This window comes from Hylobates moloch, unplaced genomic scaffold (genome assembly GCF_009828535.3).
Source record: "Hylobates moloch isolate HMO894 unplaced genomic scaffold, HMol_V3 SCAFFOLD_5, whole genome shotgun sequence".
NCBI lineage: Eukaryota > Metazoa > Chordata > Mammalia > Primates > Hylobatidae > Hylobates > Hylobates moloch.
This window is the reverse complement of record NW_026652280.1, coordinates 151,763,523-151,787,367: the sequence shown is the minus strand read 5'-3', so window position 1 is coordinate 151,787,367 and position 23,845 is coordinate 151,763,523. Positions and strand designations below refer to the sequence as shown.

General features: G+C 34.1%; 1 protein-coding gene across 1 annotated transcript in view; it reads left to right on the top strand.

Annotated features, from left to right (window-relative positions):
- The window catches only part of LOC116469888 (fucose-1-phosphate guanylyltransferase), a 341,977-nt gene that overhangs the window by 23,245 nt on the left and 294,887 nt on the right, over positions 1–23,845 (top strand). The window contains exon 4 of the mRNA XM_032155579.2: positions 14,376–14,484. Coding sequence (XP_032011470.1) covers positions 14,376–14,484 — 109 coding nt within the window. The remainder of the gene's footprint in view (positions 1–14,375; positions 14,485–23,845) is intronic.

The window sequence follows — 23,845 nt, the reverse complement described above, 5'->3', positions numbered from 1 at the left end:
GGTCTTGAAATTCATAATAAGTATAGTCTACTCTTGATAATCCATATTGAAGAAGGGGAGTACAGTTGTAAGGAAAACATGAAGTTTTTCACAAATTGTAATTAAAATGCAAATCTTTTTTGTATGTACTTAGATACTAAACTTGAATTCTGGTTGGGAAGGGTATATTATTTGGATGCCAATAAAATGAGATATAAATCTATGAGGACATATGTTGAATTGGAAGCACTTAACTTGGGTTTATTATTAAAAGTCTGCCTGGCATTAAGGATGCACTCAAATATTACTTGCTATAACAAGTCCCTAAATAATTGGCTTCAGAGACAATAGACTCTGCAAAAAGAAATCAGAAATCTGTGTGACCATACAAACTGCAACTTTCTATTAATTCACCAAATGAAATGTGTTGATCCACTAATGGGGTTATGAATGAAAGCTGAGTTTTTTGTACCCCAACAGCATTATACTAACTCCTAGCAATCCTTTAAATTTTCTGCAAGATATTAAAGATTATATATGTGAAGTTTCAACTATGAAAAGAGCCAGTCTAGCTCCACAACTAAATATACAATGTATAGAAACAAAATACAATTGAATCAAAGTTAGTTCTGATTGGTGGAGTGCTGAGCTTGCCAATGTGATGAAGGAAGATCATGAACCTTTGCTTACACACAAATTGCTAATGCTATTTCTGCCACTGTTATAGAGAATGGTGACAAGGGGGTTAAAAAACATAGTACATGATAACTACAATCACCATTCTGGCATTAAGAAGATATAGGAGAAGATGTAACAAAAATAATGGTAACTACAGACAGAGAGCTTACTGAGACTTTCTCTGCTTGGAGGGAATAAGCAAAGAACTGGTCCTATGGAGTCACTCGTCATGCTAACTCAAAGATCTTACATAAACCAAGAGACATGGTCCTTAGATAATGCTCTTCTGTCTCAGGGCCTTCAACTTTTTTTTTCTTTTTTTTTGAGACAGGGTTTCACTGTTGTTGCCCAGGCTGGAGTGCAGTGGCACGATCTCGGCCCAGGCATGGCATTTCCCTTAGAGTTGAAGAACTACCAGGACCGATTTTAATTTTGAGTGGCCACAGTGTAGCAGACACAGCAGCTTCCTGCTTTCTCTGTCACTGGAGTCTGCTGCAGTAAGCAACAGGGAATTAGTCACTGAGTCAACAAGGGGGAACCACACAAACTTGTTTATTTAATTTTGCTACATAATAGCTACATATCTATGGATTATCTAACAACCACATTATATAGTCCCACTTTTCAAATCTTTAAATAATTTGTCCTGCCTATATCAAAATATATTTCTTTTCACTTTGAGGAACAGCCACAGGTAGATAATTGACAAGTGAAAAGAAAACTCTCAAAAAAAAGAGGAAAGAGTAAAGAGGACTTGGTCTTCCATCTTCAATACCAGCTCAGTCATGCTAGAGTAGGGCACCAGTCAGAGTCAGGAGGTACCCCTTCTAGGCTTTAGCTTCAGGACAACATTTCTAAACATAGCCTGGGCCAGAAAGGAACCTGCTGCCCTGAAGGGAAGGACGAAGTTTTGTCAGGACCCATCACCTGCTGACTAAACAGCCTTTGGGCACTGAATAACCGGCAGTGATACTTAGGTTGTATGCTGTGTGCTTTGGGTGAGACTCTGAGACTTGCTGGATTCAGATGAGACTCAGCACTTTTCCAGCTGTGGTAGCTACAGGGAGAGACACCTTCTACTTGAGAAAAGCAGAGAGAAAATAAAGGGGACTTTGTCTTGCAGCTTAGGTATCAGCTCAGCCACAGTCAGGAAGAGCACCAAGCTCTTAAGGTCCCTAATTCCAGGCCTTGGCTCTTGGACAGCATTTTGAGACCTGCCCTGGGCTAGAGGTGAGACCATTGCCCTGAAAGTTGAATCCCGGGCCAGGTGGCATTCACCACAAGCTGACTTAACGCCCTTGGACTTTAAAGAAACATTGGCAGTAGTCTGGCTGTACTCCCCATGGGCCAGTGATGGTGGTGGTCACTGTGTGACGTTCCTCTGCCTATGGAAAGGGGAGAGAAGAGTGGAAAAGACTGTCTCATTGTTTGGGTGCCAGCTCAGCCAAAGTACGATAAAACACCAGGTAGACTTCCAAGGTTTTGACTTTAGTACCTGGCTCCAAGATGGCACCTCTGGACCTGCCCAGGACCTAGAGAATCTTGCCATCCTGAAAAGTAGGACACAAACCTGATTGGCTTTCCCCTCCCCCTGCTGATTATAGAGCCCAGAGCCTTGAGTGAACATAGGCGGTAGCCAGGTAGAGGTTACAGTGGCTCTTGAGTGAGACCCAGTGTGAAGCCCCAGTGGTGGTGGCCACAGGGGTGCTTGTGTCATCCCACTTCCAGTTTCAGGCAGCTCAGAACAGAGAGAAATATTTTGTTAGTTTGTGAGAAAGTAAGGGAAGAGAACAAGAGTCTCTGCCTAAAAATTCAGAGAATTCTTCCAGATCTTATCCAAGACTATCAAGATAATACCTCCACAAGTCTGCAACAGCTATAGCATTAATAGGCTTGGGGTGCCCCTGAATGCAGATATGGCTTAGACAACAACACCCAAGTACTTTGGAATACCTGGAAAGTCTTCCCAAGAAGAACAAATACGAACAAACCCAGACAGCAAAGATTACAATAAACACCTAACTCTTCAATGCCCAAAGATGAATATCCACAAACATCAAGGCTTTTTGGGAAAACATGATGTTGCCAAATTAACTAAATAAGACATGAGTGACCAATCCTGCAGAGACAGAGATATTTAAGTTTTCAGAGAATTTAAAGAAGCTGTTTTGAGGAAACTCAAAAGAAATTCAAGATAACACAGAGAACTCAGAATTCATTCAGATAAATTTAACAAAGAGATTGAAATAATTTTTTAAAAATCAAGCAGAAATTATGGAGTTTAGAAATGCAATTGACATATTGAAGAATGCATGAGAGTCTTAACAGCAGAACTGGTCAAACAGAAAAAAGAATTAATGAGCTTAAAGACAGGCTATTTGAAAATACATAGAGGAGACAAAAGAAAAAAGAATAAAAAAGAATGAAGCATGCCTACATGATCTAGAAAATAGCCTCAAAAGGAAAAATCTCAGAGTTAATGGCCTTAAAGAGGAGGTAGAGAAGGAGATAGTGATAAAAACTTTATCCAAAGGGATAATAACAGAGAACTTCCCAAATCTAGAGAAACACATCGCTATCCAAATACAAGAAGGCTATAGAACACCAAGCAGATTTAACCCAAAGAAGACTACCTCAAGCCTTTAACAATCAAATACCCAAAGTCAAGGATAAGGAAAAAAATCCTAAAAGCAGCAAGAGAGAGGAAACAAATAACATATAACAGAGCTCCAGTGCATTGGCTGAAGACTTTTCAGTGGAAACCTTACAGGTCAGGAGAGAGTGGCATAATATATTTAAAGTTCTGAAGAAAAAAAAAAACTGTTACCTTAGCATAGTATATCTGGTGAAAATATTCCTCAAACTTGAAGGAGAAATACTTTCTCAGACACACTAAAGCTGAGGAATTTCATCAGCACCAGACCTGTTCTATAATAACTGCTAAAGGAAGTACTTCAATCAGAAATAAAAGGGAGTTAAATGAGCAGTAAGAAATCATCTGAAAGTACAAAACTCACTGGTAATAGTAAGTAAAAACACAGAATATTATAACACTGTAACTGTGGTATGTAAACCACTCTTAAGTAGAAAGACTAAAAGACGAGCCAATCAAAAATAACTACAACAACAAATTTTTAAGACATAGATAGTACATTAAGATATAAATGGAAACAACAAAAACTTAAAAGTGGGGGCACAAGTTAAGGTGTAGAGTTTTTATTTGTTTTCTCTATGCTTATTTGTTTATGCAAACAGTGTTAAGTTGTTATCAGCTTAAAATAATGGGTAATAAGATAGCATTTGCAAGCCTCATGGTAACCTCAAATCAAAAAACATGTGGCAGATACACAAAAAATAAAAAGCAAGAAAACAAATCATACCACCAAAGAAAATCACCTTCACTGAAAGGGAGGCAGGAAGGACGATAGGAAGAGAAAATCACAAAACAACTAGAAAATAAATAACAAAATAGCAGGAACTAAGTCCTTACTTATCAATAATAATATTGAATGTAAATGGGGTAAACTTTCAAATTAAAAGACATAGACTGGCTGAATGAATGGAAAAAAAAGACTCAATAATCTGTTGCCTACAAGAAACATACTTCGTCTATAAAGATACATATAGGCTGAAAATAAAGGGATGAAAAAAGATATTCTATGCCAATGGAAACCAAAAAAGAGCATGAGTAGCTATACTTATATTAGAAAAAAATAGATTTCAATACAAAAGCTAAAAAAAGAGTCAAAGAAGTCATTACATAATGGTAGAGGGGTCAATTCAGCAAGAGGATATAACAATTCTAAATATATATGCACCCAACACTGGAGCACTCAGATATATAAAACAAATTTTGTTAGAGGTAAAGAGACAGATAGGCCCTAATACAATAATAGCTGGAGACTTCAACACCCGACTTTTCAGCACTAGATAGATTGTCTAGACAGGAAATCAACAAAGAAATATTGGACTTTATCTGCACTATGCACCAAATAGACGAAATAGATACTTACAGAACATTTCATCAAATGGCTTTGGAATACACATTTTTTCCCTCAGCACTTGGGTCATTCTCAAGGACAGACCATATGTTAGGTTAAAAAACATGTCTTGAAACATTCACAAAAATTGAAATAATATCAGGGATCTTCTCTGGCCACAATGGAATAAAACTAGAAATCAACATGAGAAATTCTGGAAACTATACAAACACAAGGAAATTAAACAATATGCTCCTGAATTGACCAGTGGGTCAATGTAGAATTAAGAAGGAAATTGAAAGATTTCTTGAAACAAATGTTAGTGGAAACAAAATATACCAAAATCTTTGGGATACAGCAAAAGCAGAACAAGAAGGAAGTTTATAGCGATAAGTGCCTATATCAGAAAAGTAGAAAAACTTCAAATACGCAACCTAATGATACACCTTAAAGGACTAGAGAAGCAAAACCAAGCCAAACCCAAAATTAGTAGAAAAAAAATAATAAAGACTAGAGCAGAAAAAAATGAATTTGAAATAAAACAAAACAAAATGTCAATGAAACAAAAAGCATTTTTCTTGAAAAGATAAACAAAATGTACAAACCTTTAGCCAGACTAAGAAAAAAAGAGAAATGATCCAAATAAAAAATGAAAAAGGAAACAATACAACTGTTGCCACAGAAATTCAGAGGATCATTATTGGCTACTATGAGCAACTATATGCCAATAAATTGGAAAATATAGAAGAAGTGAATCAATTTCAAGACACATACAACCTACCAAAATTTAACCATGAGGAAATCCAAAACCCAAACAGATGAATAACAAGTAAAGAGACCAAAGCAATAATAAAAAGCACCTCCCAGCAAAGAAAAGCCTGGACTCAATGGTTTCATTGCTTAATTCTACCAAACATTTTAAAAAAGAAATAATACCAATCCTACTCTAACTGTTCAGAATAATGGAAAAGGAAGGAATACTCTAAACTCAATCCATGAGGCCAAGAGTACCCTGATACTAAAACCAAAGACCCGTCAAAAAATGAAAACTATATGCCAGTATCACTGATGAATATTGATGTAAAAACCTTCAATAAAATACGAGCAATCCAAATGCAACAACACATTGAAAAGGTCACCATCATGACCAAGTAGAATTTATCTTAGGGATGCGAGAATGGTTCAACATATGCAAATCAATTAATGTACTACATTGTGTCAACCAAATGAAGTACGAAAATCACGTGGACATTTCAATTGGTGGTGAAAAACCGTTTGCTAAAATTCAACATCTTTTTGTGATAAAAATCATAAAACTGGATATGGAAGAAACATACTTGAACACAATAAAATCCATCTATGACAAACTCATAGCTAGTATCATTTTAAATGATAGGCTTTCCTCTAAGATCTGGAACACAAGGATGCCCATTTTTCACCACTGTTATTCAACATAGCACTGGAACTCCTAGCTAGAGCAATCAGAGAAGAGGGAAAAAAGGACATCGAAATTGAAAAGAAGCAAGTCAAATTATCCTTATTTACAGATGATATGATCTTATATTTGGAAAAACCTAAAGACTCCACAAGAAAACAACTTGAATTGATAAATTTAGTAAGGTTGCAGGATACAAAATGAACATACACAAAAATCAGTAGCATTTCTATATGCCAACAGCAAACAATCTGAAAAAGAAATCAAGAAATTAATCCCTCTTACAGTAGCTACAAATAAAATTAAATATCTAGGAATTAATCAAAAAGTTGAAAGACCTCTACAGTAAAAACTAAAAAACATTGATGAAGGAAATTGAAGACACACAAAAATGAAAAAATTGTCCATGTTTGTGAATTGGAAAAATTAATATTGTTAAAATGTTCATACTACCCAAAGCAATGTACAGACTCAATGCAATCCCTATCAAAATGCCAATGACATTATTCAGTGAAATAGAAAAAAACAATTTTAAAATGTATATGGAACCACAAAAGACCCAGAGTAGCCAAAGCTATCCTACGCAAAAAGAACAAAACTGGAGGAATCACACTACTTGACTTTAAGTTATTCTACAGAGCTACAGCATCCAAAATGGCATGATACTGGCATAAAAACAGACGCATAGATGAACGGAACAGAATAGACAACCCAGAGTAAATTCATACATCTACAACGAACTCATTTTTGACAAGGATGCCAAGCACATACGTTGGGAAAAGGACAGTGTCTTCAATAAATGGTGCTGGGAAAACTCAGTATCTGTATGCAAAAGAAAGAAACTAGACCTCTATCTCTTGCCATATAGAAAAATTACATCCAAATGGATTAAAGACTTAACTACAAGACCTCAAACTATGACACTACTAAAAGAAAACGTTGGGGAAACTCTCCGGGACATTGAACTGGGCAAATGAGCACAGGCAACCGAAGCAGAAATGGACAAATGGGATCACATCAAGTTACAGAGTTTCTGCACAGAAAAGAAACAATCAACAATGTGAAGAAAACACACAAAATGGGTGAAAATATTTGCAAACTACCCATCTGATAGGGATTCATTAATATCCAGAATTTTATAAAGAGCTCAGACAAGTTTATCGGAAAAACATCTAATAATCTTATTTAAAAATGTGCAAAATATTTGAAAAGATATTTCTCAGAAGAAGACATACAAATGACAAGCAGGCATATGAAAAGGTGCTCAACATCATTTATAATCAGGAAAATGCAAATCAATACTACAATGAGATATCTTCTCACCTCAGTTAAAATGGCTTATATCAAAAAGGCAATAACAAATGCTGGCAAGAATGTGCAGAAAAGGGAATTCTTGTACACTGTTAGTATGAATGAAAATGAATACAACCACTATGCAGAACGGCTTGTAGGTTCCTCAAAAAACTAAAAATTGAGCTATCATATAATCCAGCAATCCCACTGCTGAATTACAATCCCACTGCTGAATTACATATACAAAAGAAAAGAAATCAGTGTATCAAAGAGATAACTTCACTCCTATGTTTGTGGCATCATTGTTCACAATAGCTAATATCTGAAAGCAACGTAAGTGTCCATCAACAGATGAATGGATAAAGAAAATGTGGTACATATATGCAATGGAGTACTATTCAGCCATAAAAAAGAATGAGATCCTGTGATTTGCAACAACATAGATGGTACTGGAGATCATTATGTGAAGTGAAATAAGCCACACACAGAAAGACAAATTTTGCATGTTCTCATTTATTTATGGGAGCTAAAAATAAAAGCAATTGAACTCAAGGAGATAGAGAATACAAGAGTGGCTACCAGAAGCTGGGAATGGTAGGCGGTGGTGGGGGGTGGGGATGGTTAAGGGATACAAAAAATAGTTCAAAAGAATGAATAAGACCTAGTGTTTGTTAGCACAACAGGGTGACTACAGTCAAAAATAATTTAATTATACATTTGAAAATAACTAAAAGTTTCTAATTTGATTGTTTGCAACAAAACAGATAAATGCTTGATGTGATGGATACCCTATTTGCCCTGATGTCATTATTATGCACTGTGTGCCTCTATCAATATATCTCATGTGGCCCTTAAATATATATATATCTGCTATATGCCCACAAAAATGAAAATTGAAAAATTAAAAAAAAGAAACGTTGAGAAAATAAAACTCTCATATAAGTAGAACTATTATTTTGGTTTCCCTCCTCCCAATTTTTTATGTTTGTTTATTATACGATTTAGAAACCTCTAATTAGAGAAACCTTTAATTCTTAAAACAAACAAACATAAAGTTGATTACATTAGATTCTAAATAACATTTTTAAAAATGTTATTTGTCCAAAACAATAATTAGTTATTAATTGAACTATAATTATCACACAATATCATTTTCAAGCTGGTTAATTAACTCTTAGGAGGGGTGAAGAAAGAATTAAGAAGGAATGGAAGTGGCCTGAGTCATGAAGTTTAGATTATTCTGATGATTTTAATTCCTCAAAGAAACTTTTTCTGATTGAAATTTAGCCCTTAATAGATGGACTTTCTCATGCCAATCATGTATATCTCATCATAGAACAAATACTGCATTGTGGTTACCTGTTTACTCATGCGTCTCTGGCCCCATGAGATCTGTGGATTTCTTGGTACAATACATATTTTTTGAATGGATAAATGGACTGATCAATTCGTAAAGAGAGCTAGACTGACAATTCAAAGAAATCATATAAATTTGGAAAAGAAATTTTAGCCAGTTACAGAAATGTGACTCTTACCTATATTTAATCTAGATTATTTCATCAACTTTGTTTCATGTTTACCCACCAACAAAGGAAGTCACAGGATAAACTATGATTTTTGCATTTGCTGTTATACTTTATTGGACACAGAAATAGCAATATTGTTTATTCCTTTTTAAAATATACTCTGGCAGTTAAGATACTGAGAACATATATTTAAATTACTGTGACATTGTTTTCTTCATATTATAAATATATATTCATTGTAATGTATTCTCAAGTCTTACTCATTTTTGAGGATTAATCTGAATATTACCTCAACATGTTCAGATTGATGATGGTGATTTATAAATCATCCAACATACTAAAAACTTAGATATTCTAGTGAAAAAGAAAGAAAATTGTTTGATAAATAAGACTTACAAATTATGCTTGTTTAAATGCAGAAACACATTATTTAAGAGAAAATTAATCAAATAATTGTGTGCACTTGAATAGTTGTATGCATCTTAGGCAATGGTCAATTTATTTTTAAAATAATTTTATTTCAACACAAATTATTTAATCTTTATTAAAAGTAAAGGAAAAAACCAAAATATAAACTAACTAGTAATTCCAGTTTCTTATGTTTAAAGCAATGATTACTTTGTCAACCAGATGCAACACATTGAAACTCTATGCTTCCCCAAAACATGGAAATATATTAATAAGGACTCATATACAATGAAGAAATTATCAAAGTATAAATTAATTCAGCTTCTAAATGTGATAACAATTGTTCCAAGTGCATTAGTTTGATTTCATGGGATACATTTTCTTTATCATTTCTCTGTTGGAACCATAAAGGTAGAAGTGTCAAGGTCAATTTTTATGTTTTTCATTTTGAAAGCATCCTTTTAAATCTTTATAAAGAAATCAGTATAAAATAAATATAAATAGCAGATGTGTAAGTGTAGATTGGGATAAATAAATCATATGAACCCCAAATAAAGTAATGCAGAAAGAACATAAGTAGGCTTATTGAAGGAGTATTAGAATATAACTATTTGTATGCGGAAGTGGTCTGATAAATCAGTTGAAAAGACAGAGGCATTAAAACTAGATTTAGGCAATTCAGTAGAATATCAAACTTAGTTGAAACAAAGTAGTTGAAGAAATAATATTTACTAAATGTGTTCTGACATTTTCTAATGAAGAAATGAGCAAGCATAAAAGAAACCTTACTATTAATCATGTATTTGAGTTGGCTTTTCTTTATAAATTATTAAATTTCCTTGAATACTTCAAATGCTCTTTTTAAGGAATTATTATTTTTTGCATCATTTGTTTTATATTTTCCATAATTTTTTAAATTAATATTTTGTTAGAATTGTTTTAAGTTTACAAAACAATGTATCAGAAAGTACAGAGTTACTATATACTCCCCCTACACACGCACAATTTTTCTTATTAACATCTTATATAGTATATTTGTTAACATTAACGAACCAATATTGATACATGATTTTTAACTAAAGTCCATAGTTTATGTTAGTGTTGTGTAGTTCTATGAGTTTTGCCAAATGGATAATGTCATGTATCCACCATTAGTGTATCATACAGAATATTTCTCTACTCTAAAGATTTCCTGTGCTCCACCTACTCATCTCTTCCTCTCTCTCCTCTACCCCCGTAACCACTGATCTTTTTATGGTTTCTAAAGTTTTGCCTTTTCCAAAATGTCATATAGTTAAAATCACACAGTATGTAGCCTTATCAGACTGGCTTATTTCACTTAGTGATATACATTTAAAGTTCCTCCATGACTTTTCATGGCTCCTTTCTTTTCATTGCTGAATAATCTTCCATATTCTGGACATACCACAGTTTGTTTCTCCATTCACTTATTAAGGAATATCTTGGTTGTTTCAATTTTTGTGAATCACTTTTAAAATACAAGACTATACTTGCATAGCCAAATCATGTATTGTCCCAGGAATTACCACAGGATAGAACTCTTTGATAATCTGAAGTAATCTTTCTTTTGTTTTTATTCTACTTATCTCTTTTCTCTTGCATGAAATTCAAAGGTAAAAAAATTTCTAAGTAGGCATCTCACTTTAAGCAACCTTAAAATAGTGCTTCTTAAATGATGCTCCAAGTAGCGCCTACATTAGAATCATCAGAGTTACTTGTTAAAGTTCAGATTCCTGGGCTCTACTCTTGATCTACTGAATCAGAATTTCTGGGGATGGAGCCCAGGTTTCTATTTTTTTAAACAAAGCTCCTCATGTTGCCTACCCTCACTAAACTTTGAAAGCAGACTACTTTTGTAATCGAGTTGTGTTTTTGATAATGTATAATATAACATGCTTTCTCGACTTTTGGGTGTCTCAGGACTGGGGAGAGCGGGATTCAACTTAGAGTATGTGGCCAACTCTTTATTAGAAAGAAGTACTTTTTACAGAAATGTACTGAGTATTAGGGAAAATATGTTTTGATTCTATGTTGTTTCTTTCCAACATTCTTTGGAAAAGGAATGCAAGGGTATTATCCTGGACCATTTACATTTCCAGCATTTCTTCATCAGGCCAAAGGTACCCAGAAAAAGTTACTCTAGTACCTCAAACCATTACCTAGATCCACATTCTTAAGAAGGGCTTATAGATAAATATTGTTTCTTTCAAACCAGGAAACTGTTATAGTTCAATAATGGTTAATATTTTGGGTAACATTTTGAGTAATTTTCTGCATTTCTTATATTGCTATGCTTTCATTTTTTTTCCAGCAAAATGTATTGCATTAGAATGTGGGGGAATTCAACTGAGTTGCTGATTGGATTTTCAAACTCATCGCAGAAATCACACCTTTGAAAGCCAAAGCTTTCATTTGTAAAACCTAGGCTTTTTAAGAGAATAAAAGTATTCTTGAAAATCAAAAGGAAAAATTCTAAAAAGCAGTACATCAGACTTGTGTCCCAAGCAGGAAATTAGAAACACAGTGGAAGATGATGTAAGAGCTAATTTTTCCTCCATATGTAGAAAACATACATGTACACACACACACACACACGCGCGCAAACACACACACACACACACACACAGATGGAAGATCTGAGATATTAGAAATAAGAAAAGAGATCGAGAAAAATATATTTAGTTGTCCTCTAGAAGGCTCCCATCTTTCTCCTTCTGGATTCAGAGTATAGAAACCATGATTATTTTAAGAAACTCTGAGAGAAGACCTGGTGCATTATTTCCCAAGGTGTAGCCCTGGGAGATTGCAAGTCTTTTAAAGAAGGCTATCCAGTATGGTCTTCAAGATAAGGAAGGAAGAAGAGATTAAGCAGGAAGGTCCCTGGACAAAAAAAGACTTTCCAAACCGAGAAAATGGGGGTCACAGAAGTGCTTAGAGAAAGCTGGTGGAACTGAAGATGTCTGGTTTTCAAACAAGGAGAATGTAGAGTGTATGGACCAAGGTAACCAGATGCCACTGCAGTATAGCAAGTATCAACAGCTGTGGTAGGCATGTACTGATAAGAAGGGAAAAGGAGAATATGTCCAGGTGAGGACAAAAAGTGTCTATGAAGCCAGATACCTGCTGCGCCAACTGTATCTTATCAGTCTGGAAGCCTTACCTTTGAAACTTCGATTACTTTTGCTGAGCAAAAGATGTGGTGAATCCTAACTTTGTCTAAGCATTTATTCAAAAAGAGAGTTGTTTGAACATTTAACTATAGAAAATATGAAATCCGTATCTGTTAAGTTAAAGCTATATCCTCTGGATGTGAATCTGAAGATTAAAATTTATACTTTCTAGGTATAAGAAGAATATCTGAAATAAATATACAGTGAAAAATTTAATGTTTTCTTTCTGGGTTTCCCATTTATTCTCCATCATAGACTCGGTTCTTTATATCAGTAGAAATAGGCATACAATATGCATACAAAGAGAAATGTCCCATAAAGTAAATGGAAGGTGCATGAAAGAGTAATTCTGGAAGACAAATCAATAATATCTAGCTTGGATGTTAGAGTCACATGGTCAGAACTGATTCCAGACTTCCAACTTAGAGCAACTCTGTGTTTTCTCATCCATAGTTGGTGAATAATATCTACCTAGCAGCATTGTATGAGATTAAATAATGAAATATATGTAAAGCACTTAGACTAGGGTCTGACACATAGCAAATGCTCAATCTTCTTATTCTTAATCTTACTGTTCTTGTCATTTGTTATTTTACGAATTGCTATTTGTAGAACTTAATGTCTTAGATTCTGATCTATGATTCTTATGGTCGGAATAATCCACAATAGTATAAATCTTGGTCTATGTTGAGAATTTCTTCATACAAACATAATTATGTTGCTCTTATACAGGCCAAACTTACATTCATTTCTATTAGTTATATGCTAGAGGTAATGACTTTTTATTATTTATTTATTTATGTAGACATATTCTATTACCACTCTTTACCAACTGCCATTATTTTGGCTTAGGAGAAAATGATCTTGAAAGAAGGTCTAGGTAGTTTTAACAGCTCTTTTGTGAACTTCAGATGTAATTGAATCATTTTCTAGATTTATCTGTTAAATAAAAGTATGTACGGGTAGATAATTGATGGAAGCAAATAATCCTATTGCAACATTTGCTATTTATTTTTGATACAGTTCTTTTAAACAGACTGATTAGTTCCCTTTATGATTTCACCCTTGAAAGCACACACAATTTTGTTCTTTATCATTGTTGCATGACATTCCATTTGGCAGTTGGGCTTATTTTTAGCCAGACTATCAAAGTATTTTTCAACTGGACTGTCACTGCACTTGAACTTGGAATCTTATAACTTGAAGAACTGCCCTGGAGAAAAGAAGAAACTTATAATAAATGGGAAATTATAAATCTAGACCAACCCAAACTTGTACTGGTAATTATTCTAATTATTCTTATTTCCTTAAATGTAACATGGTTCAATTATAGTTACTGATAACTAACAACTCATTGGAATATGTGTTAATTTGTATACAGAAGATAAGGCAGCGTGTTATGTGAAAGTCTGAAAAACTATCTGAACTCAAATTATTTTTTTCTGAAGATCTTTATAGGAAAAAAGAAATTTCTTACAAAAATATTATTTTAGTTCCTTGGTATAATGTTACAGAAAAAATTTGGAGTATTGCTGAATGTAGGGATTTTAGAATTATGTCTTAAGTATCTAATATTTAAAAACTAAAAACCGTCTTGCAACTAGAGATTGCTATAATTAAAATGCAATAAAATCAAATGAAATAAGAAATATATTTTTCATTGTAAATATATTATCCAATATCAAATGAGTTCTTAATTACTACAATTCAATATGATTGCATTTTAAATATAAACATCTGCATTTTAAACTCACAATCAGTAATTTAAATTAAGTATTGTAGAATCTAGAATAAAAAACAGTTTTGATTACTTGTGTGTTATGATCTGTGTCTACATTTTGCAAAACACAACTATAAATCAATCTCATTTGTTCTTCTTTACTAGATGAATGGAAGAAAAAAGTCAGTGAATCATATGTTATCACAATAGAAAGATTAGAAGAAGACCTGCAGATCAAGGAAAAAGAACTGACAGAACTAAGGAATATATTTGGGTAAAGTTGTAAGAGTTATTATTTCTTTGTATAAGTGTCTTCAGTATTCACCTTATTTTTTAAAGTATCTATATGCTTTTTAAACCCGTAGAACCTCAGACATAAGCAATCATGTTCTAAGCCTTAGGATGTCAGATTATCTCTTTTTGACCACTCATATAGCTCTCAAAATGCAAACATAACGTCTCACCTCCTTAAAATATAAATTGTAATCTGCCATCATTAAAGTTTAAAAATAAGAACCTAAGGGCTAGCCTTTGAATGCAAGCTATTGTTGATCTCAATAATCTTCTCAGGAATTAGATCATTCTTGTAAACCATGCCAGCAATGAAAAGCAAGATTTTTCTTCCCACATAGTGGTTGCATATTGGCCACATTGTTCTCTTTGAACTATGATGGTAAGTCCAATTTTAACAAACTCTCTGGTCTCTTGACATTGAAAGGCTGTCCCTTAATGGAACTGAGTATCATTCTGCCCCTGAACAATCATATAACAACATATAATATTGCCTTCAGGATTTCAGTAGATTTTGTTCCATGATAACAAGAGAAAAATAATCTAAGTGTCACAACCTTGGAAGACACAAAATGTTCAGAAAAGAGGAGCAAGACCCTTATATACACAGAAAGCCTTCTGGTTAAATTGAATCTGACACTGAGAAACTAGATGCCCATTAGAGGGTCAAGAAAGTTACCTGCCTGACTAAGGAGAAGTTCCATATAGGCCAATTAGCCATGTTCATTTATAGCTGTGTTATGTAATGCACTCATGGCAAAGAACTCCCTCTATTTTACTTAGAAAACAAGTGTAAAGCAATGACCAAATGACACATCTTTAAAACAAAATTTTAGATATAGTAAACATATATATATCACATAACTGGCAAATAAAGTCATTCATGTATAATATAGTTTATATGAAATTTGTCAATGGATTTAACATGGCTTTCACATGTGTTCAACTTATGGTTCAAAAAATAGTTGATTCTCTCTATAGTTTGGCCCAGGATGATGAACTCAACACTGACACTTGTGATGAGATACCACTGATCTGACTTTTGCAAGTAGTATCACATGTTGAGATATGGAACAACATTTGAAATTCCTGTAGAAATATAACTGGCACGTTAGTATAGTCGAATTATAAATATGTATTTATTTTGTTGGAAAAGTATGAATATAGAACTTAATCATAAACATCCAGCTCTTATTGACTTAAATAAATATGCTAAATGAAATATGATTACATTGAAGAGATCTTCCTCAACTTTTAAAGGTCAAAGCTTCAGTTATTTAGTATTATTTTTTAATTTAGAAAGTATTGAGCACATAGGTCAAGGCTAGCTTAAACTAGATGTATCCAAACCTGAAAATTAGGATTAACAATGGATTTAAGATGTAGGTTCTTTCTCATACCACATCGACAACTACAAGTTGTCTTGACAACTGCTAGAATGGACTTTTCCTATGTTTCTACTAAATGCAGCAAATGTGACCTTCTTTTTTCTGATTAGCATTGGGGGTGAGATGCAGGAATCTGTGTCAGGGAGCTTACAGTCCAGAATTTGTTGAGTGCCAGCTCATATTCAAGTTTTGTTCTGGATACATCAAATACAAGACATTATTTAATCTATAGTCATATGTAGATTGTTGTCATTTCATGTGTGCCGAATAATATTAACTCTGGTGGATGATAAAAGAAGGATTAGAGACAAGGCATTGGGAGTTGTCAAGTCACATGCTCAGTAAATTCTGGAATGTGATTTGTGTCAAGGTCTGCCTGACTCCATAGATAGCGCTCTTCCTACTATACCCTGCTTACAAAAACAAGATTTAGGTCCTGATTTGTTCATTGATTTTTGGAATCATTATAGATAAAAAGCATAGTTAAGTAAAGGTGTGTAGGCAAGAATGAATGAGTACCATAGAAAGTTTAGGAAAAGTGAGAAAAAATAATGTCTTGACCATATTATCTGACTTGAGTAAGAAAGCTATGTGAATCAATGTAAGAATTTTGGAGTCATACAAACATGGTTTTAAATACCGCTTCTTCTATTTATAACCTGTATATCCATGAATATGTTTTTTAATCTCATTAATCCTCATTTTCATCTATAAAATGAGGTGAATAATAATTACCTCACAGGATATTTTCAAAATGAGGTAAATTAAATACTAAGTACAGGGCCCAACACATAGTAAGCATTGAATCAAGTTGGAAATTTCTATTATCATGATTGATGGGATAAATAAGGACAGTTTGAAGGATAAAGTGAGAGTAACAAATAGCTTATTAAAAGTTAGAGTGAAAGTTTTTATGAAGAAGATGATTTCAAAATTAAAAATGTAAAGTATTAGCACAATTTAGGAAGATGCCAAAATCTGAAATATAGCTTTTAATGATTTTGATTGAAAGGGATTTGAAGAATTTTGAGACTAGAGTATTAGAAGGCTCATCAAAATGGCTGTCAAATTTACTGAGGGTAATGGTGAGACATTTTTGGAGAGAAAGACCAATAGCCTGGTGCTAATGACATTAAAGAAGCTACAGAATGTGATGATAAGGAAGCTGAGGAGAGGATTATCCAGTCTAGAATGATGTTTCTGCAAGAACTAGGGGCCTCTTATGTTAGTGAAAATGGGTCTGTAGTACTTGCTAAAATTTTCGATTCCATGACTTCACCCTTTATCAAATGAATCAGAATCTCTGGAGATGTCTTCCAAAAGCCTGAATGTTTAACAAGCTCCCCAGATAAAACTATGCATAATAAAAATGATACTTCTAAAGTTTGAAAACTATACTTCTAGAAAGATATCCAAATTGCACTGAGAACTCTGCCTGAGGTGATATTAGTGAAGGGATGAGGAATATGGGAACAGAAAGTAAGCAACTGGTGTGGTCTACAAATAGTCAAGAGAACCAAAAACAAAGAAGCAAAAACAGAATAATCTGCTTTTGTCTGATTTCATCAAGGTAGACAGCATAATCTGGGAGAAAAAAAGTGAATTGCTTCCAGGGCAGAGTTCTAAGGATTTTCTTTTCTTTGGAATACAATGATGGGTGAAAGAAAGAAAAGATGAGTGTGCTGAGAATATAAATTGTCTTACTCATTCACAAAATTTTAAAGGTAGTTGGGAAGATCAAACATAACACTGTATGAAATGACATTTAAATGAGTATCTAGAGCATTATAGGTGCTAAATGTTAGAATCTCATTACTCACCCTTATTTATTTCTCTTATAAAGAGCATTCCTATGATAAACAATTATGTTATGTTGCCTGACATCAGCCTTTCTCTAAACATTTAGATAGCAAGGAGACTGTATACAATGCCCAAAAAGGAACATTTAAACTAGCATCAAAGGTAAAGGATCACTGATGTAAACACAGTTTTTCATTTGCTAACCAATTTCTTTATGGCATTCCCAGTAGATGCTAATTTCATTCATCATAAGAGATTTTTCACCACATAATACACCATTGCTCTATCAGCTCGAATACACAATCTTCCTGGCATAGATTTACCCACAGTATAATAAACAGCAATATAGTGCTAAATGTAAGACAGAAAGAGCTAAATAATTATCCTGCTTATGCCAATTTATAGCAGCTTTGGAATGGGAGCTTGATGTGGAAAAGAGAGGAAATGGAAATGGAATGTCCTTTCATCTTCTGCTATAAAGTTGCACTCACTCATAACTTTGGACATTTGTTTAGATAATGGATTGGTGACAGGAAGAAATGAAGAAAAAGAGAAGGCAGGAGGAGAAGGAAAGACAGAAAGGGCACCTTAGAGTACCATTTTCTGATTATATCCTCCTCTGTGCTGCCTCTAGTCTTTATCAACATAACAGCACTTACTACATGGTGTTGTTTTTTATCCATTTATAGGTCTATCTCACCACTAGTATATGTGTTCACTAAAGGCAGCTTTTTTTTTTCTTATTTAGCCTTATTTATATTTGTACTTATTTGCAAAACAAACTAATAACTTAGTGCTTACCATATGCCAGAAATGCTTCTATGTATCTTTTTGTGCATCAGCTTATATAATCCTAATGGTGTATATGTAAAGTGCTTTAGCACAGTGTCTGGCATATGGCAAACACTCAAAAATGTTAGTTAACACTTAATCATTATTGTTTATGTTAACAACCCTCTGAAGTAAGTGTTGCAATTGCCATGTTATACCTGGAGAAAATGAGGCTAATCAAATTAAACTGGCTTGAACTAGATTAAACAATTTGTATGATTTACCTAGGATTGCATCCATCTTTATTTGATTTCAAAATGTATCATATTCATAATCTTGGTTATGAATATTATACAACCTTTTTGAAAAAACTATGGAAGTGATGGCTCTCTACATGTGACTTAAAATGTTTTCAATTAAATTGTTTTGTTTCTATAGATTTTATCATAATAAATTTTAAGACTATGTTTTGCTAATTTCATTGTCAAGCCAACTTTGTATCTGCTTAATCTATAATATAAAATTTAAAACTATGAGAATATTCCAGAAAAGTTATAATTTTTCTTTTTCTTTTTCTTTTTTTTTTATTGTACTTTAAGTTTTAGGGTATATGTGCACAACGTGCAGGTTAGTTACATATGTATACTTGTGCCATGTTGGTGTGCTGCACCCATTAACTCGTCATTTAACATTAGGTATATCTCGTAATGCTATCCCTCCCCCATCTCCCCACCCCACAACAGGCCCCAGTGTGTGATGTTCTCCTTCCTGTGTACATGTGTTCAATTCCCACCTATGAGTGAGAACATGCGGTGTTTGGTTTTTTGTCTTTGCAATAGTTTGCTGAGAATGATGGTTTCCAGCTTCAACCATGTCCCTACAAAGGACATGAACTCATCCTTTTTTATGGCTGCATAGTATTCCATGGCATATATATGCCACAGTTTCTTAATCCAGTCTATCATTGTTGGACATTTGGGTTGGTTCCAAGTCTTTGCTATTGTGAATAGTGCCGCAATAAACATACATGTGCATGTGTCTTTATAGCAGCATGATTTATAATCCTTTGGGTATATACCCAGTAATGGGATGGCTGGGTCAAATGATATTTCTAATTCTAGATCCCTGAGGAATCACCACACTGACTTCCACAATGGTTGAACTAGTTTACAGTCCCACCAACAGTGTAAAAGTGTTCCTATTTCTCCACATCCTCTCCAGCACCTGTTGTTTCCTGACTTTTTGATGATTGCCGTTCTAACTGGTGTGAGATGGTATCTCATTGTGGTTTTGATTTGCATTTCTCTGATGGCCAGTGATGATGAGCATTTTTTCCTGTGTTTTTTGGCTGCATAAATGTCTTCTTTTGAGAAGTGTCTGTTCATATCCTTCACCTACTTGTTGATGGGGTTGTTTTTTTTTTTCTTGTAAATTTGTTTGAGTTCATTGTAGATTCTGGATATTAGCCCTTTGTCAGATGAGTAGATTGCAAAAATTTTCTCCTATTCTGTAGGTTGCCTGTTCACTCTGATGGTAGTTTCTTTTGCTGTGCAGAAGCTCTTGAGTTTAATTAGATCCCATTTGTCAATTTTGGCTTTTGTTTCCATTGCTTTTGGTGTTTTAGACATGAAGTTCTTTTTCTCTTTTTTTTTTTTTTTTTCAGACGGAGTCTTGCTGTGTTGCCCAGGCTGGAGTGCAGTGGTGCAATCTAGGCTCACTGCAAGCTCTGCCTCCTGGGTTCACGCCATTCTCCTGCCTCAGCCTCTCGAGTAGCTGGGACTACAGGTGCCCACCACCACACCTGGCTAATTTTTTGTATTTTTAGTAGAGACAGGGTTTCACCGTGTTAGCCAGGATGGTCTCGATCTCCTGACCTTGTGATCCACCCACCTTGGCCTCCCAAAATGCTGGGATTACAGGCGTGAGCCACCGTGCCTGGCCCAGAAAAGTTACAATTTTTAAATACTATGACATCAACATAATCCAAAACAATTTTTTTGGCATTGAGTAGATACATTTTGGTCGGTATATACAGTGCCTCACTTTAAAATTGACTAGGTTTAATTATGTACAAAAATGTGGTCAAAAGAATGCTCTGTTCCATTAAATAGTCACAATATATAGAGGAAATGAAAAAAATGTTTTCTGAGATACACCTTTTTGTACCTTTTCTCTCTGAAAAGTTCCTCTGAGGCCTGTTGCATTCCACTATACTCATCCTTAAAACGAAATATCTTCTAAAATTATTGCCCTATAGCCAACTATGAAATTTGGCTATTATAAGATGAATAGCACTGGAAACTTTTCAAGCTGATCTTATTTAAGAGGAGTAGACCCTTTCTGTCAAACTACTAAGTAGGATATTGAAGGGGAAATGTCATCTTATAATTAACATAGAATGAAAATATTATTTGGCATGTTTGGGTAATATGTTTTGCCAATTAGCCACAAAACAAAAAATAAGAATCATCAACAACAAAAAAAACCTCAAATCCAAAAGGAAACAAAGAATTCATAATGCCCTAAGGCAGTCTATTTCTCTAATTCTTTTCTTGTTTGTCCAGGTAAAACTAGTTATGAACCATAATTTTACAGGAATATCTCGTCAAATCATTGAGAGGCAACTTGACCTCAATCTCTCTCTGTCTCTCTCTCTCTGTCTCTCCGTATTGTTCTCCCTCTCCTTCTCCATCTGTAGCTCGCTATCTTTCTATCATTTTCTCTCCCCCTTACCCTTCGTCTTTTCTTCTTTTCCATCCTGTACCTCCATGATTCCTTCTTTCCTATCCCTGTTTTGAAGAGCAAAACAATACACAACAGTAAAAATAATATCAATGCCTTTCTAGAAATAACTATTATAGCAGCTAATATTTATAAAAGCTTTACAAGCTCTAACTCATTTACATTTCACAACAATCTTATGAGATAACAATAATTATGCCAATTTTATCATACTTAGCTATTATTGCTGTATCTGTCACTCTATAACTCTATAATTGTTTGCTGTATGAATGGCTGAATAAATGAATATACTTCACAGTATTAGTTTGCAGATTTGGAAGATATTGAACAAATATATTTCTGGGTATTTCTTGGAGATATATATTAGAAACAGATCTTATTGATATAGTCTGCTTCTATTGCTTGGAGGGCATGGGGCAGGGAAGAATCTGCAATGAATAGGCAAGAAGTTGCAACTAGCCATTTGAAACTTAAATGATCAGTTTGGGAAACTAGACGACCCATAAAAAATCCTTACCTTCTTTCTACATTCTTGGCTTTCCCCTAAGTTTTAACCAATGAATTAGCTTTAAAATATATCTACCTGTCTGAATACCTTGGACAGCATTGTGTTACTTTTTGGCCAACTGTTCAAATGTTATATTTTAATAAGTTCCCACTTGTGGTCATGTCAGATATCTTCTGGAAAGGATGAGGTCATGAAAAAGAAGTTTAATTGGATCACAAAACTACGCACATTTCTAGGTAAAAGGTAAAGGCTAGGAAAAGAATTCATTATGCTACAAGAAAGAAAGTAAACTTTGGGTACACAGCTATCATTTTTAATGATTAAGAACAGCATTTACTATCAGAAATATATTCATAATAGTGGCTTTATTTTAATTAGGAACTTCATTCATGCCCCAGCATGCACTATGAACTCATTTGAATATGTTAAGTTACAGTGAGACATGGCAGGTGATGAAAAATGTAAGGGGAAATCAAAAAATAAATTGAGCTTAGGGTATTAGAATACATAAGTGATGCTCAATTGGCAGTGAATTTGACATATACAGTTACTTTAGAAGAGGCAAAAGAAGAGAAAATGAAATTTCTCTCCTAGGAACGATTGCTTAAATATCTTGAATATTTTAATTACATGTTTCAAAACAGAAACGTTTGACTAGAAGTTAATGGGAAGTGAGAATTAGGATTCAAATGTAGCCCCCAAAGTAACTCTCATTTTAAAAATGTACATTCCAGTTATTAAAGTTGAGCTAAAAATTGTGCTATTAAAAATCACACTTGACTGCCAACTATTACAGGAGTCTATTCTCTGTTGATTCATTTTGTTGACATTAATAGAAGTTGCATGAGTTCAAGGAGGATATAATTCAAGAGGAGAACAAAAGCAACAAGCAGCGGCTCAGTTTAAAGCAAGGAACTCTTTAGGACTCTATACTGAATCACTTATAGATGGTAAAGTCTAGTTCAAGATTCAGTTAGCTGAGGAAAAATTGTTGAATAAAGAGTCATTAATTTTGCTTTCAATTTTATTTATGTAAATAATAAACATTCACCTAGTGCCTTTCTTTTTTAAAAATAAAGCAATGGACCCTGGCATCTTGTATTTTCTGTTTATTCCACGTTCATTTGTTTTGCAAAGCTGATCAGAGTATTAGATATCAGGACTAACACAGCAGTCAATTTCAGGATTTTATCTAGTATGTATATTGCCAGGACTGATGCATTCAAAGGATCCAGGATTTAGTGAGTAGTTTTTATCAAGGAGACTCTTGAAAACAACCTGAAGTGAGCCTTAAGAGCAGAAGTGAGGCATATAGTAGGTGTTTAGTAGGTGTTGTGCCAGACTTATTGAATGGATCATCAAATTTAGATCACAGAATAAGGATGCAATTGAGTTTACCCTCTCAAATAAAGTGATTTTCATCTCAATTTTAACCTTTTTTCCCTCTTTTGCGTTTTTCATTCTTTGAGTATCTCCACTGTTGAAAATACAGTAATATTAAAAGTTTGAGAGATCAAGTTTAAATAAGAGAATCTCATGTGCAGTTCTGTGTTCTATGTATAATTTAAACTTTTCAGAGCACCTTAATGAATAAAAATTATGTATACATAGAAAACAGACATCTGAAAATAAACTCATTTCACTCACATCCAAAATCTCACATAATATCTATGGAGAAATTCAGGAAAATCCCTCCAAAAAGAAAGGTGGGGGGAAGTAGCATCTGATAAGATATTGGAAAAAAGAATATAATCCCAATGTATTACAACTTCTGCCTGAAGGAAAGTTCTCTTGTACTCTGACTGGGTCAGATTTCACAGATAAAGGTCTAAACTCTGGTAGGGTACTGTGATATAGTCCCTGGTGAGAAGTGGAGTGATTCTATTAATGAAATCCTTGTCTTTGTCTGAACAAAGACCATTGCCCCAGGAGGGCCCTTGAGAGCCACAGGTAGCCTTTCAAAGGAATGTAAAGCTAAAATTCTCGACCTCTTGAGGTCCATGGTGCTCCCAGGACATTTTTCAGTAGAAATGAGATCATATCCTTGGCTTCACAGGTCAATTTCAAGCTGCCTCCTGCCTGTTTAAATCTCTAGCAGCTTTAGAGAGATAGCATAGTCTTTGGTGAGTGAGCCA